The 14,023-nt window shown below is 47.2% G+C and overlaps 1 protein-coding gene and 1 long non-coding RNA gene across 13 annotated transcripts in view; one reads left to right on the top strand and one right to left on the bottom strand.

The window, feature by feature from the left end:
- The window catches only part of LOC118382455 (transcriptional regulator ATRX-like), a 105,887-nt gene that overhangs the window by 2,825 nt on the left and 89,039 nt on the right, over positions 1–14,023 (bottom strand). For all 11 annotated transcript variants that reach the window (XM_052518061.1, XM_052518063.1, XM_052518064.1 and 8 more), the window contains 4 exons: positions 11,423–11,572; positions 5,328–5,447; positions 4,623–4,718; positions 3,085–3,213 (listed from right to left, as the gene is read on the bottom strand). In XM_052518061.1, the coding sequence (XP_052374021.1) occupies positions 3,085–3,213; positions 4,623–4,718; positions 5,328–5,447; positions 11,423–11,572 (495 nt within the window). The remainder of the gene's footprint in view (positions 1–3,084; positions 3,214–4,622; positions 4,719–5,327; positions 5,448–11,422; positions 11,573–14,023) is intronic.
- On the top strand, positions 3,233–4,601 carry LOC127929775 (uncharacterized). Of its 2 annotated transcripts, none has more exons than XR_008136146.1 (3): positions 3,233–3,591; positions 3,644–4,065; positions 4,228–4,601. It is a non-coding gene; the product is annotated as an uncharacterized LOC127929775 (long non-coding RNA). The 2 variants fall into 2 exon arrangements; XR_008136147.1 differs by having other exon boundaries at positions 3,644–4,441; positions 4,494–4,599.

Genomic DNA, 14,023 nt, shown 5'->3' with positions numbered 1-14,023 from the left:
GACTTCAGGGTCCATCAGAGAGAGACAGATGGAGAGAGAGGTTAGGACTTCAGGGTCCATCAGAGAGAGACAGATGGAGAGAGAGGTTAGGACTTCAGGGTCCATCAGAGAGAGACAGATGGAGAGAGAGGTTAGGACTTCAGGGTCCATCAGAGAGAGACAGATGGAGAGAGAGGTTAGGACTTCAGGGTCCATCAGAGACAGATGGAGAGAGAGGTTAGGACTTCTCAGGTTCCATCAGAGAGAGACAGATGGAGAGAGAGGTTAGGACTTCTCAGGTTCCATCAGAGAGAGATGGAGAGAGAGGTTAGGACTTCAGGGTCCATCAGAGACAGATGGAGAGGGAGGTTAGGACTTCTCAGGGTCCATCAGAGACAGATGGAGAGAGAGGTTAGGACTTCTCAGGTTCCATCAGAGAGAGACAGATGGAGAGAGAGGTTAGGACTTCTCAGGGTCCACCAGAGAGAGACAGATGGAGAGAGAGGTTAGGACTTCTCAGGTTCCATCAGAGAGATGGAGATTCGCGAGACTAGGTGTTCGTCAGCCTGAACACTAGAAAGAGAAGCAGGAGAGGTTTAGATAGCAGGTGGAAAGGAAACGTTTAAGGTAGTCTTGTCGTGCTAGCTTGTATCATATCGTGTTAGGATGTGCTAGCGGATGTTGTGCTAGCTTGTATCATACCGTGTTAGGATGTGCTAGCGGATGTCGGGCTAGGTTGTGTTGTGCTAGCTTGTATCATGTCATGTTAGGTCGTGCTGGCTTGTGTCATGTCAGGTCGTAATAGCTTGTATCATATCGTGTCAGGATGTGCTAGCGGATGTCGTGCTAGCTTGTATCATGTCATGTTAGGTCCTGCTAGGTCCTGCTAGCTTGTATCGTGTCGTGGTAGATCGTGTCGTGCTAGGTTGTGTCGTGCTAGCTTGTATCCTGTCGTGCTAGCTTGTATCATATTGTGTTAGGTCCTGCTAGGTTGTGATTGCTTGTATCGTGTCGTGCTAGGTCGTGTCGTGCTAGCTTGTATCATGTTATGTTAGGTCGGGTCATGCTAGCTTGTATCATGTCGTGCTAGGTCTTGTCGTGCTAGGTCATGCTAGCTTATATCATGATGTTGTGCTAGGTCGGGTCATGCTAGCTTGTATCATGTCGTGCTAGGTCATGCTAGCTTATATCATGATGTTGTGCTCGGTCGGGTCATGCTAGCTTGTATCATGTTGTGCTAGGTCGGGTCATGCTAGCTTGTATCATGTCGTGCTAGGTCGTGTCGTGCTAGCTTGTATCATGTCATGCTAGGTCGTGTCGTGCTAGCTTGTATCATGTCATGTTAGGTCCTGCTAGGTTGTGCTAGCTTGTATCATGTCGTGTTAGGTCCTGCTAGCTTGTATCGTGTCGTGCTAGCTTGTATCGTGTCGTGCTAGGTCGTGTGGTGCTAGCTTGTACCGTGTGGTGCTAGCTTGTACCGTGTCGTGCTCGCTTGTATCATATTGTGTTAGGTCCTGCTAGGTTGTGATTGCTTGTATCATGGCGTGCTCGGTCGTGTCGTGCTAGGTCATGCTAGCTTGTATCATGTTGTGCTAGGTCGGGTCATGCTAGCTTGTATCATGTCATGCTAGGTCGTGTCGTGCTAGCTTGTATCATGTTATGTTAGGTCGGGTCATGCTAGCTTGTATCATGTCGTGCTAGGTCTTGTCGTGCTAGGTCATGCTAGCTTGTATCATGTTGTGCTAGGTCGGGTCATGCTAGCTTGTATCATGTCATGCTAGGTCGTGTCGTGCTAGCTTGTATCATGTTGTGTTAGGTTAGGTCCTGCTAGCTTGTATCATGTTGTGTTAGGTCATGCTAGCTTGTCTCATGTCGTGTTAGGTACTGCTAGGTCGTGCTAGCTCGTCTCATGTCGTGTTAGGTCCTGCTAGGTCGTGCTAGCTTGTCTCATGTTGTGTTAGGTCCTGCTAGGTCATGCTAGCTTGTCTCATGTCGTGTTAGGTCCTGCTAGGTCGTGCTAGCTTGTCTCATGTTGTGTTAGGTCCTGCTAGGTCATGCTAGCTTGTCTCATGTCGTGTTAGGTACTGCTAGGTCGTGCTAGCTTGTCTCATGTCGTGTTAGGTCCTGCTAGGTCATGCTAGCTTGTCTCATGTCGTGTTAGGTACTGCTAGGTCGTGCTAGCTTGTCTCATGTTGTGTTAGGTCCTGCTAGGTCGTGCTAGCTTGTCTCATGTTGTGTCAGGTCCTGCTAGGTCATGCTAGCTTGTCTCATGTTGTGTTAGGTCCTGCTAGGTCGTGCTAGCTTGTCTCATGTCGTGTTAGGTCCTGCTAGGTCGTGCTAGCTTGTATCATGTTGTGTTAGGTCCTGCTAGGTCGTGCTAGCTTGTCTCATGTCGTGTTAGGTCCTGCTAGGTCGTGCTAGCTTGTCTCATGTCGTGTTAGGTCCTGCTAGCTTGTCTCATGTCGTGTTAGGTCCTGCTAGGTCATGCTAGCTTGTCTCATGTCGTGTTAGGTACTGCTAGGTCGTGCTAGCTTGTCTCATGTCGTGTTAGGTCCTGCTAGGTCGTGCTAGCTTGTCTCATGTCGTGTTAGGTCCTGCTAGGTCGTGCTAGCTTGTCTCATGTTGTGTTAGGTCCTGCTAGGTCATGCTAGCTTGTCTCATGTTGTGTTAGGTCCTGCTAGGTCATGCTAGCTTGTCTCATGTCGTGTTAGGTACTGCTAGGTCGTGCTAGCTTGTCTCATGTCGTGTTAGGTCCTGCTAGGTCATGCTAGCTTGTCTCATGTCGTGTTAGGTCCTGCTAGGTCGTGCTAGCTTGTCTCATGTCGTGTTAGGTCCTGCTAGGTCATGCTAGCTTGTCTCATGTCGTGTTAGGTCCTGCTAGGTCGAAGTTGCTAGCTTGTCTCATGTCGTGTTAGGTCCTGCTAGGTCATGCTAGCTTGTCTCATGTTGTGTTAGGTCCTGCTAGGTCATGCTAGCTTGTCTCATGTCGTGTTAGGTACTGCTAGGTCGTGCTAGCTTGTCTCATGTCGTGTTAGGTCCTGCTAGGTCATGCTAGCTTGTCTCATGTCGTGTTAGGTCGTGTCAGGTTAGAAGTTGTGATCTTACAGTCTGTTGCTTATTGAGGACGTCTCTGTAGACAGCTTCTCTTCGTTTGAGCTCCATCTCTACACTGGCCTGTCTCCCCAGAGCCATGGCCTGGACCTGGGACTCCGTGAGGGCTGGGTTCTCCTTCCACTGGAGAAGAAAGGAGGAGACTGGTCACAGCATGGACAACACACTGTTCTGACAGACCATACAACCAAACCGTCCTCACACCCCAAGTCTTCCAACACAGGTTCTTAGGAGGATAGACAACTTCCGTGATGGTGAGAAGGACTCCAGCGCCCATTCAGTCCATCCCTCCCCCTCCTGATGGGGTCTTCTAGAGATGATCTAGTTAGATTATATTAGGTTGTCCCTCCACCTCCTGATGGGGTCTTTTAGAGATGATCTAGTTAGATTATATTAGGTTGTCCCTCCTGATGGTGTCTTCTAGAGATGATCTAGTTAGATTATATTAGGTTGTCCCTCCTGATGGGGTCTTTTAGAGATGATCTAGTTAGATTATATTAGGTTGTCCCTCCTGATGGTGTCTTCTAGAGATGATCTAGTTAGATTATATTAGGTTGTCCCTCCTGATGGGGTCTTCTAGAGATGATCTAGTTAGATTATATTAGGTTGTCCCTCCTGATGGGGTCTTCTAGAGATGATCTAGTTAGATTATATTAGGTTGTCCCTCCCCCTCCTGATGGGGTCTTCTAGAGATGATCTAGTTAGATTATATTAGGTTGTCCCTCCTGATGGGGTCTTTTAGAGATGATCTAGTTAGATTATATTAGGTTGTCCCTCCTGATGGGGTCTTCTAGAGATGATCTAGTTAGATTATATTAGGTTGTCCCTCCTGATGGGGTCTTCTAGAGATGATCTAGTTAGATTATATTAGGTTGTCCCTCCTGATGGTGTCTTCTAGAGATGATCTAGTTAGATTATATTAGGTTGTCCCTCCTGATGGGGTCTTCTAGAGATGATCTAGTTAGATTATATTAGGTTGTCCCTCCCCCCCCTGATGGGGTCTTCTAGAGATGATCTAGTTAGATTATATTAGGTTGTCTCTCCTGATGGGGTCTTTTAGAGATGATCTAGTTAGATTATATTAGGTTGTCTCTCCTGATGGGGTCTTTTAGAGATGATCTAGTTAGATTATATTAGGTTGTCCCTCCTGATGGGGTCTTCTAGAGATGATCTAGTTAGATTATATTAGGTTGTCCCTCCCCCTCCTGATGGGGTCTTCTAGAGATGATCTAGTTAGATTATATTAGGTTGTCCCTCCTGATGGGGTCTTCTAGAGATGATCTAGTTAGATTATATTAGGTTGTCCCTCCTGATGGGGTCTTCTAGAGATGATCTAGTTAGATTATATTAGGTTGTCCCTCCTGATGGTGTCTTCTAGAGATGATCTAGTTAGATTATATTAGGTTGTCCCTCCTGATGGGGTCTTCTAGAGATGATCTAGTTAGATTATATTAGGTTGTCCCTCCTGATGGGGTCTTCTAGAGATGATCTAGTTAGATTATATTAGGTTGTCCCTCTGCCCCTCCACTCACCACTCTCCCGATGGTGTCCTCTAGAGATTCTCTGGGGAGGAATTTGAGAGCGTTGGTGGCCTCCATCACCTTCTGACGGCCCTGGTTGATCAACTCCTACAATCGTAGAAAAAAGATGCAAAAGTTTAAAAAATCAATCTAGAACCCCAATTCCGAGTACTGGGTTAAATCTAGAACCCCAATTTCGAGTACAGGGTTAAATCTAGAACCCCAATTTTGAGTACAGGGTTAAATCTAGAACCCCAATTTCGAGTACAGGGTTAAATCTAGAACCCCAATTTCGAGTACAGGGTTAAATCTAGAACCCCAATTTCGAGTACAGGGTTAAATCTAGAACCCCAATTTCGAGTACAGGGTTAAATCTAGAACCCCAATTTCGAGTACAGGGTTAAATCTAGAACCCCAATTTCGAGTACAGGGTTAAATCTAGAACCCCAATTTCGAGTACAGGGTTAAATCTAGAACCCCAATTTCGAGTACAGGGTTAAATCTAGAACCCCAATTTCGAGTACAGGGTTAAATCTAGAACCCCAATTTCGAGTACTGGGTTAAATCTAGAACCCCAATTCCGAGTACTGGGTTAAATCTAGAACCCCAATTTCGAGTACTGGGTTAAATCTAGAACCCCAATTTCGAATACTGGGTTAAATCTAGGGCAGTGTGTGTGTGTGTGTGTGTGTGTGTGTGTGTGTGTGTGACCGGTACCTCCAGCTGAGGGTTGGACATAGAGGCCAGTGCGGCAACGTTGAAGGGGAAGTAGCTGTTAGCTCCTCCCATGTCCATCTGTCCTCCGTACGCTCCATGGTTCACACGCAGAGACAGACCCTGGGACAGAGACAGAGCGAGTTATAGAGACAGAGCGAGTTATAGAGACAGAGAGGGTTATAGAGACAGAGAGGGTTATAGAGACAGACAGAGACAGACCCTGGGACAGAGAGGGTTATAGAGACAGAGCGAGTTATAGAGACAGACAGAGACAGACCCTGGGACAGAGAGGGTTATAGAGACAGAGCGGGTTATAGAGACCGAGCGGGTTATAGAGACCGAGAGGGTTATAGAGACAGAGAGGGTTATAGAGACCGAGAGGGTTATAGAGACCGAGAGGGTTATAGAGACCGAGAGGGTTATAGAGACCGAGAGGGTTATAGAGACCGAGAGGGTTATAGAGACCGAGAGGGTTATAGAGACCGAGAGGGTTATAGAGACCGAGAGGGTTATAGAGACCGAGAGGGTTATAGAGACCGAGAGGGTTATAGAGACCGAGAGGGTTATAGAGACCGAGAGGGTTATAGAGACCGAGAGGGTTATAGAGACCGAGCGGGTTATAGAGACAGAGCGGGTTATAGAGACAGAGCGGGTTATAGAGACAGAGCGGGTTATAGAGACAGAGCGGGTTATAGAGACAGAGCGGGTTATAGAGACAGAGCGGGTTATAGAGACAGAGCGGGTTATAGAGACAGAGCGGGTTATAGAGACAGAGCGGGTTATAGAGACAGAGCGGGTTATAGAGACAGAGCGGGTTATAGAGACAGAGCGGGTTATAGAGACAGAGCGGGTTATAGAGACAGAGCGGGTTATAGAGACAGAGCGGGTTATAGAGACAGAGCGGGTTATAGAGACAGAGCGGGTTATAGAGACAGAGCGGGTTATAGAGACAGAGCGGGTTATAGAGACAGAGCGGGTTATAGAGACCGAGCGGGTTATAGAGACCGAGAGGGTTATAGAGACCGAGCGGGTTATAGAGACCGAGAGGGTTATAGAGACCGAGAGGGTTATAGAGACCGAGAGGGTTATAGAGACCGAGAGGGTTATAGAGACCGAGAGGGTTATAGAGACCGAGAGGGCTAAAAGAGACAGTTAAGTCTTAGATTTGAGTCATTAAAACTCGTTTTTCAACCACCACATATTTCTTGTAAACAAACTGTAGTTTTGGCAAGTTGGTTAGGACATCTACTTTGTTCATGACACAAGTGATTTTCCCAACAATTGTTTACAGACAGATTATTTCACTTATAATTCACTATCACAATTCCAGTGGGTCAGAAGTTTCCATACACTAAGTGGAATGTGCCTTTAAACAGCTTGGAACATTCCAGAAAATGATTTCACGGGTTTAGAAGATCCTGATAGGCTAATTGACATCATTTGAGTCAATTGGAGGTGTATTTGTGGATGTATTTCAAGGTCTACCTTCAAACTCAGTGGCCTCTTTGCTTGACATCATGGGAACATCAAAAGAAATCAGCCAAGGCCTGATTTCAGCCCCAAAAAATGGTAGACGTCCACAACTCTGGTTCATCCTTGGAAGCAATTTCCAAACACCCGAAGGTACCACATTCATCTGTACACACAATAGTATCCAAGTATAAACACCATGGGACCACGCAGCCGTCATAACGCTCAGTCAGAGACTAACGTTCTTTGCTTCACGGAAACATGGCTCACTGGAGAGACGCTATCGGAGTCGGTGCAGCCAGCTGGTTTCTCCACGCATCGCGCCGACAGAAACAAACATCTTTCTGGTAAGAAGAGGGGCGGGGGCGTATGCTTCATGGTTAACGTGACGGGGTGTTGCCACAACAACATGCAGGAACTCAAGTCCTTCTGTTCACCCGATTTAGAATTCCTCACAATCAAATGTCGACCGCATTATCTACCAAGGGAATTCTCTTAGATTATAATCACAGCCGTTTATATTTCCCCCCAAAGCAGACACATCGATGGCTCTGAACGAACTTTTGACTCTTTGCAAACTGGAATCCACATACAGTGCCTTGCGAAAGTATTCGGCCCCCTTGAACTTTGCGACCTTTTGCCTCATTTCAGGCTTCAAACATAAAGATATAAAACTGTATTTTTTTGTGAAGAATCAACAACAAGTGGGACACAATCATGAAGTGGAACGACATTTACTGGATATTTCAAACTTTAACAAATCAAAAACTGAACAATTGGGCGTGCAAAATTATTCAAGTTCTCCCACTTAAAAAGATGAGGCCTGCAATTTACACAGTTCAACTATGACAGACAAAATGAAGGAAAAAATCCAGAAAATCACATTGTAGGATTTTTAATGAATTTATTTGCAAATTATGGTGGAAAATAAGTATTTGGTCACCTACAAACAAGCAAGATTTCTGGCTCTCACAGACCTGTAACTTCTTTAAGAGGCTCCTCTGTCCTCCACTCATTACCTGTATTAATGGCACCTGTTTGAACTTGTTATCAGTATAAAAGACACCTGTCCACAACCTCAAACAGTCACACTCCAAACTCCACTATGGCCAAGACCAAAGAGCTGTCAAAGGACACCAGAAACAAAATTGTAGACTTGCACCAGGCTGGGAAGATTGAATCTGCAATAGGTAAGCAGCTTGGTTTGAAGAAATCAACCGTGGGAGCAATTATTAGGAAATGGAAGACATACAAGACCACTGATAATCTCCCTCGATCTGGGGCTCCACGCAAGATCTCACCCCGTGGGGTCAAAATGATCACAAGAACGGTGAGCAAAAATCCCAGAACCAAACGGGGGGACCTAGTGAATGACCTGCAGAGAGCTGGGACCAAAGTAACAAAGCCTCTACCATCAGTAACACACTACGCTGCCAGGGACTCAAATCCTGCAGTGCCAGACGTTTCCCCCTGCTTAAGCCAGTACATGTCCTGGCCTGTCTGAAGTTTGCTAGAGAGCATTTGGATGATCCAGAAGAAGATTGGGAGAATGTCATATGGTCAGATGAAACCAAAATATAACTTTTTGGTAAAAACCCAACGTGTCGTGTTTAGAGGACAAAGAATGCTGAGTTGCATCCAAAGAACACTATACCTACTGTGAAGCATGGGGGTGGAAACATCATGCTTTGGGGCTGTTTTTCTGCAAAGGGACCAGGACGACTGATCCGTGTAATGGAAAGAATGGGGCCATGTATCGTGAGATTTTAAGTGAAAACCTCCTTCCATCAGCAAGGGCATTGAAGATGAAACGTGGCTGGGTCTTTCAGCATGACAATGATCCCAAACACACCGCCCGGGCAACGAAGGAGTGGCTTCGTAAGAAGCATTTCAAGGTCCTGGAGTGGCCCAGCCAGTCTCCAGATCTCAACCCCATAGAAAATCTTTGGAGGGAATGGAAAGTCTGTGTTGCCCAGCAACAGCCCCAAAACATCACTGCTCTAGAGGAGATCTGCATGGAGGAATGGGCCAAAATACCAGCAACTGTGTGAAAACCTTGTGGACTTACAGAAAACATTTGACCTCTGTCATTGCCAACAAAGGGTATATAACAAAGTATTGAGAAACTTTTGTTATTGACCAAATACTTATTTTCCACCATGATTTGCAAATAAATTCATTAAAAATCCTACAATGTGATTTTCTGGGTTTTTCTCCCTCATTTTGTCTGTCATAGTTGAAGTGCACCTATGATGAAAATTACAGGCCTCTCATCTTTTTAAGTGGGATAACTTGCACAATTGGTCCTGTATCGACATAACCTGAAAGGCCGCTCAGCAAGGAAGAAGCCACTGCTCCAAACCCGCCATTAAAAAAAACAGACTATGGTTTGCAACTGCACATGAGGACAAAGACCGTACATTTTGGAGAAATGTTCTCTGGTCTGATGAAACAAAAATAGAACTGTTTGGCCATAATGACCATTGTTATGTTTGGAGGGAAAAGGGGGGAGGCTTCCAAGCCGAAGAACAACATCCCAACCGTGAAGCACAGGGGTGGCAGCATCATGTTGTGGGGGTGCTTTGCTGCAGGAAGGACTGGTGCACTTCACAAAATAGATGGCATCATGAGGTAGGAAAATTACATGGATATATTGAAGCAACATCTCAAGACATCAGTCAGGAAGTTAAAACTTAGTCGCAAATGATTCTTCCAAATGGACAATGACCACAAGCATACTTCCAAAGTTGTGGCAAGTCAAGGTATTGGAGTGGCCATCACAAAGCCCTGACCTCAATCACATAGAACATTTGTGGGCAGAACTGAAAAGCGTGTGCGAGCGAGGAGGCCTACAAACCTGACTTGGTTACACCAACTCTGTCAGGAGGAATGGGACAAAATTCACCTAACTTATTGTGGGAAGCTTGTGGAAGGCTACCTGAAATGCTTGACCCAAGTTAAACCATTTAAAGGCCATTCTACCAAATACTAATTGAGTGTATGTAAACTTCTGACCCACTGGGAATGTGATGAAAGAAATAAAAGCTGAAATAAATCACTCTACTATTATTCTGACATTACACATTCTTAAAATAAAGTGGTGATCCTAACTGACCTAAAACAAGGAATTTTTACTAGGATTAAATGTCAGTAATTGTGAAACTGAGTTTAAATGTATTTGGCTGAGGTGTATGTAAACTTCTGACTTCAACTGTATATACAATGAGATCATCTTTGATAACAAACAATCACCAAAATAAAAGCTAGACTGTCAGCGAGAATTCAAATTCCAAAAACAAATAATTTAGCAGTATTGATTGTGTGTTTGTGCAAAATAAAATCGCTTTAAACGGGCAACATTCTCTCAGCTCCATGGAGTAATTTGTAGAATTGCAGGAAATTGCCTTAAATGTTAAACAATTCACTACACGGCCAAGATGGGGGCCTCTAAAATGGTCTCCACACGGCCAAGATGGGGGCCTCTAAAATGGGTTCTACACGGCCAAGTTGGGGGCCTCTAAAATGGGTTCTACACGGCCAAGTTGGGGGCCTCTAAAATGGCCTCCACACAGTAAAGATGGGGGTCTCTAAAATGGGCTCTACAGGGACAAGGTGGCGGCCTCTAAAATGGTCTCCACACGGCCAAGATGGGGGCCTCTAAAATGGTCTCCACACGGCCAAGATGGGGGCCTCTAAAATGGGTTCTACACGGCCAAGTTGGGGGGGCTCTACACGGCCAAGATGGGGGCCTCTAAAATGGCCTCCACACAGTAAAGATGGGGGTCTCTAAAATGGGCTCTACAGGGACAAGGTGGCGGCCTCTAAAATGGGCTCCACACGGCCAAGATGGCAGCCTCTACGCGGCCAAGATGGGGGCTCTAAAATGGGGGGCTCTACACAGCCAATATGGGGGCCTCTAAAATGGGCTCTACGCGGCCAAGATGGGGGCCTCTAAAATGGGCTCTACACGACCAAGACGGCAGCCTCTAAAATGGGCTCCACACGGCCAAGATGGCAGCCTCTAAAATGGGCTCCACACGGCCAAGATGGCAGCCTCTAAAATGGGCTCTACACGGCCAAGATGGGGCCTCTAAAATGGGCTCTACACGGCCAAGATGGGGGCTCTAAAATGGGCTCTACAAGACCAAGTTGGGGGGCTCTACACAGCCAATATGGGGGCCTCTAAAATGGGCTCTACACGGCCAAGTTGGGGGGCTCCACACGGCCAAGATGGGGGCCTCTAAAATGGGCTCCACAAGGCCAAGATGGGGGCCTCTAAAATGGGCTCTACACGGCCAAGATGGGGGCTCTAAAATGGGCTCTACGCGGCCAAGTTGGGGGGCTCTAAAATGGGCTCTACAAGACCAAGTTGGGGGGCTCTACACAGCCAATATGGGGGCCTCTAAAATGGGCTCTACACGGCCAAGTTGGGGGGCTCCACACGGCCAAGATGGGGGCCTCTAAAATGGGCTCTACACGGCCAAGATAGGGGCCTCTAAAATCCAGCCGCGCCGAAGGCCCAAGCTTAAAGGGTCAATGCAGACAGTTACATAGTTACCCGGACTAACTATTTAGCAGTTTCATGGCTTGGGGGTAGAAGCTGCTCAGAGTCTGACTGACTGTACCTTCTTCTCCGCCTCGTACTCGGCCCAGGCTGCTTTGCGGTCCTCCTCGCTGAGAGCCTCCTCTTCCTTGTGATCCAGGAGGGAGTCATGTTCATGATAGCCCACAATCTGCTCCTTATTGCTGTGGAGCAGCTCAGCTAGGAAGGGGTCCTACAGGAGAGAAGTTACAGCACGGTCAGGTTAAGGTCAGGGAGTCATGTTCATGATAGCCCACAATCTGTCCCTTATTGCTGTGGTCCTACAGGAGAGATGGAGCAGTCAGCTAGGACACACACCATGAAACCACAACCAACAGCACCAGTTATTTTTTAACTAATCAAAACCCTAAAAAATACATTCTGTTAATCTGATCAGAGATGACAAAGTCCAACAGCTGGTTTGAGTGTTCTACTACAGAGTGGAACACCAGACAGCTGGAGAGGAGGGAGGAGAGATTGAGAGAAACGGGGGGGAGGGAGGAGAGAGAAACGGGGGGGAGGGAGGAGAGAGAAACGGGGGGGAGGGAGGAGAGAGAAACGGGGGGAGGGAGGAGAGAGAAACGGGGGGGAGGGAGAGAAACGGGGGGGAGGAGAGAGAAACGGGGGGGGGGGAGACGGGGGGAGGGAGGGAGAGAAGACGGGGGGGAGGGAGGGAGAGAGAAACGGGGGGGGGAGGAGGAGAGAGAAACGGGGGGGAGGGAGGAGAGAGAAACGGGGGGAGGGAGAGGAGAGGGGTCAGTATTTTTTACTCTAAATAGGCCTGATTACCAACAGCGACAAGATGGCCTACAGAGAGGAGGTAGGTACTCTGAAGGCGTGGTGCTGGGTAAACCTCCCCTTCCTGAACGTTAGCTAAACAAAGGAGCAGATTGTGGACTTCAGGAGGAACCAGGCCCCATTCCTCATCAACAGGGTCTCCGTGGAGACGGTCAACTTCACATTCCTCAGCGTACACATCTCTGAAAAGTTGAAATGGTGTAACCACACCGACACCGAAGTGAAGGCACGACAGCAACTATTCAACCTCCGTGTGCTGAAGAAATTCGGCCTCTGAGTAGTTATGATGTATATAGTGTATTTATTCATCACTACTGAGGACGTGGATCTGTGGAAGCCCTGAGCTGAGAACGTGGATCTGTGGAAGCCCTGAGCTGAGGACGTGGATCTGTGGAAGCCCTGAGCTGAGGACGTGGATCTGTGGAAGCCCTGAGCTGAGGACGTGGATCTGTGGGAGCCCTGAGCTGTGGACGTGGATCTGTGGAAGCCCTGAGCTGTGGACGTGGACCTGTGGAAGCCCTGAGCTGAAGACGTGGATCTGTGGAAGCCGACAGAATACTACAGGCTTACGGAGAGTTCGGCAGAAACATCTGAAACAGTAGACTACTGGGAGCCATTTCACCACTATAGACTACTGGGAGCCATTTCACCACTATAGACTAGACTCTGTGGAGCCATTTCACCACTATAGACTACTGGGAGCCATTTCACCAGAATAGACAGTAGACTACTGGGAGCCATTACACCACTATAGACTACTGGGAGCCATTTCACCACTATAGACAGTAGACTACTGGGAGCCATTTCACCACTATAGACTACTGGGAGCCATTTCACCACTATAGACTACTGGGAGCCATTTCACCACTATAGACTACTGGGAGCCATTTCACCACTATAGACAGTAGACTACTGGGAGCCATTTCACCACTATAGACTACTGGGAGCCATTACACCACTATAGACTAGACTGGGAGCCATTACACCACTATAGACTAGCCATTTCACCACTACAGACAGTAGACTACTGGGAGCCATTTCACCACTATAGACTACTGGGAGCCATTTCACCACTATAGACAGACTACTGGGAGCCATTTCACCACTATAGACAGTAGACTACTGGGAGCCATTTCACCACTATAGACTACTGGGAGCCATTACACCACTAGGAGCCATTTCACCACTACAGACAGTAGACTACTGGGAGCCATTTCACCACTATAGACTACTGGGAGCCATTTCACCACTATAGACTACTGGGAGCCATTTCACCACTATAGACAGTAGACTACTGGGAGCCATTTCACCACTATAGACAGTAGACTACTGGGAGCCATTTCACCACTATAGACTACTGGGAGCCATTTCACCACTATAGACTACTGGGAGCCATTTCACCACTATAGACTACTGGGAGCCATTTCACCACTATAGACAGTAGACTACTGGGAGCCATTTCACCACTATAGACAGTAGACTACTGGGAGCCATTACACCACTAGGAGCCATTTCACCACTACAGACAGTAGACTACTGGGAGCCATTTCACCACTATAGACTACTGGGAGCCATTTCACCACTATAGACTACTGGGAGCCATTTCACCACTATAGACTACTGGGAGCCATTTCACCACTATAGACTACTGGGAGCCATTACACCACTATAGACTACTGGGAGCCATTTCACCACTATAGACTACTGGGAGCCATTACACCACTATAGACTACTGGGAGCCATTTCACCACTATAGACTACTGGGAGCCATTTCACCACTATAGACTACTGGGAGCCATTTCACCACTATAGACAGTAGACTACTGGGAGCCATTTCACCACTATA

This window comes from Oncorhynchus keta, chromosome 4, assembly GCF_023373465.1.
Source record: "Oncorhynchus keta strain PuntledgeMale-10-30-2019 chromosome 4, Oket_V2, whole genome shotgun sequence".
Lineage (NCBI taxonomy): Eukaryota > Metazoa > Chordata > Actinopteri > Salmoniformes > Salmonidae > Oncorhynchus > Oncorhynchus keta.
Note: the sequence above shows the minus strand (reverse complement) of the source record. Positions and strands in the feature narration are given on the sequence as shown.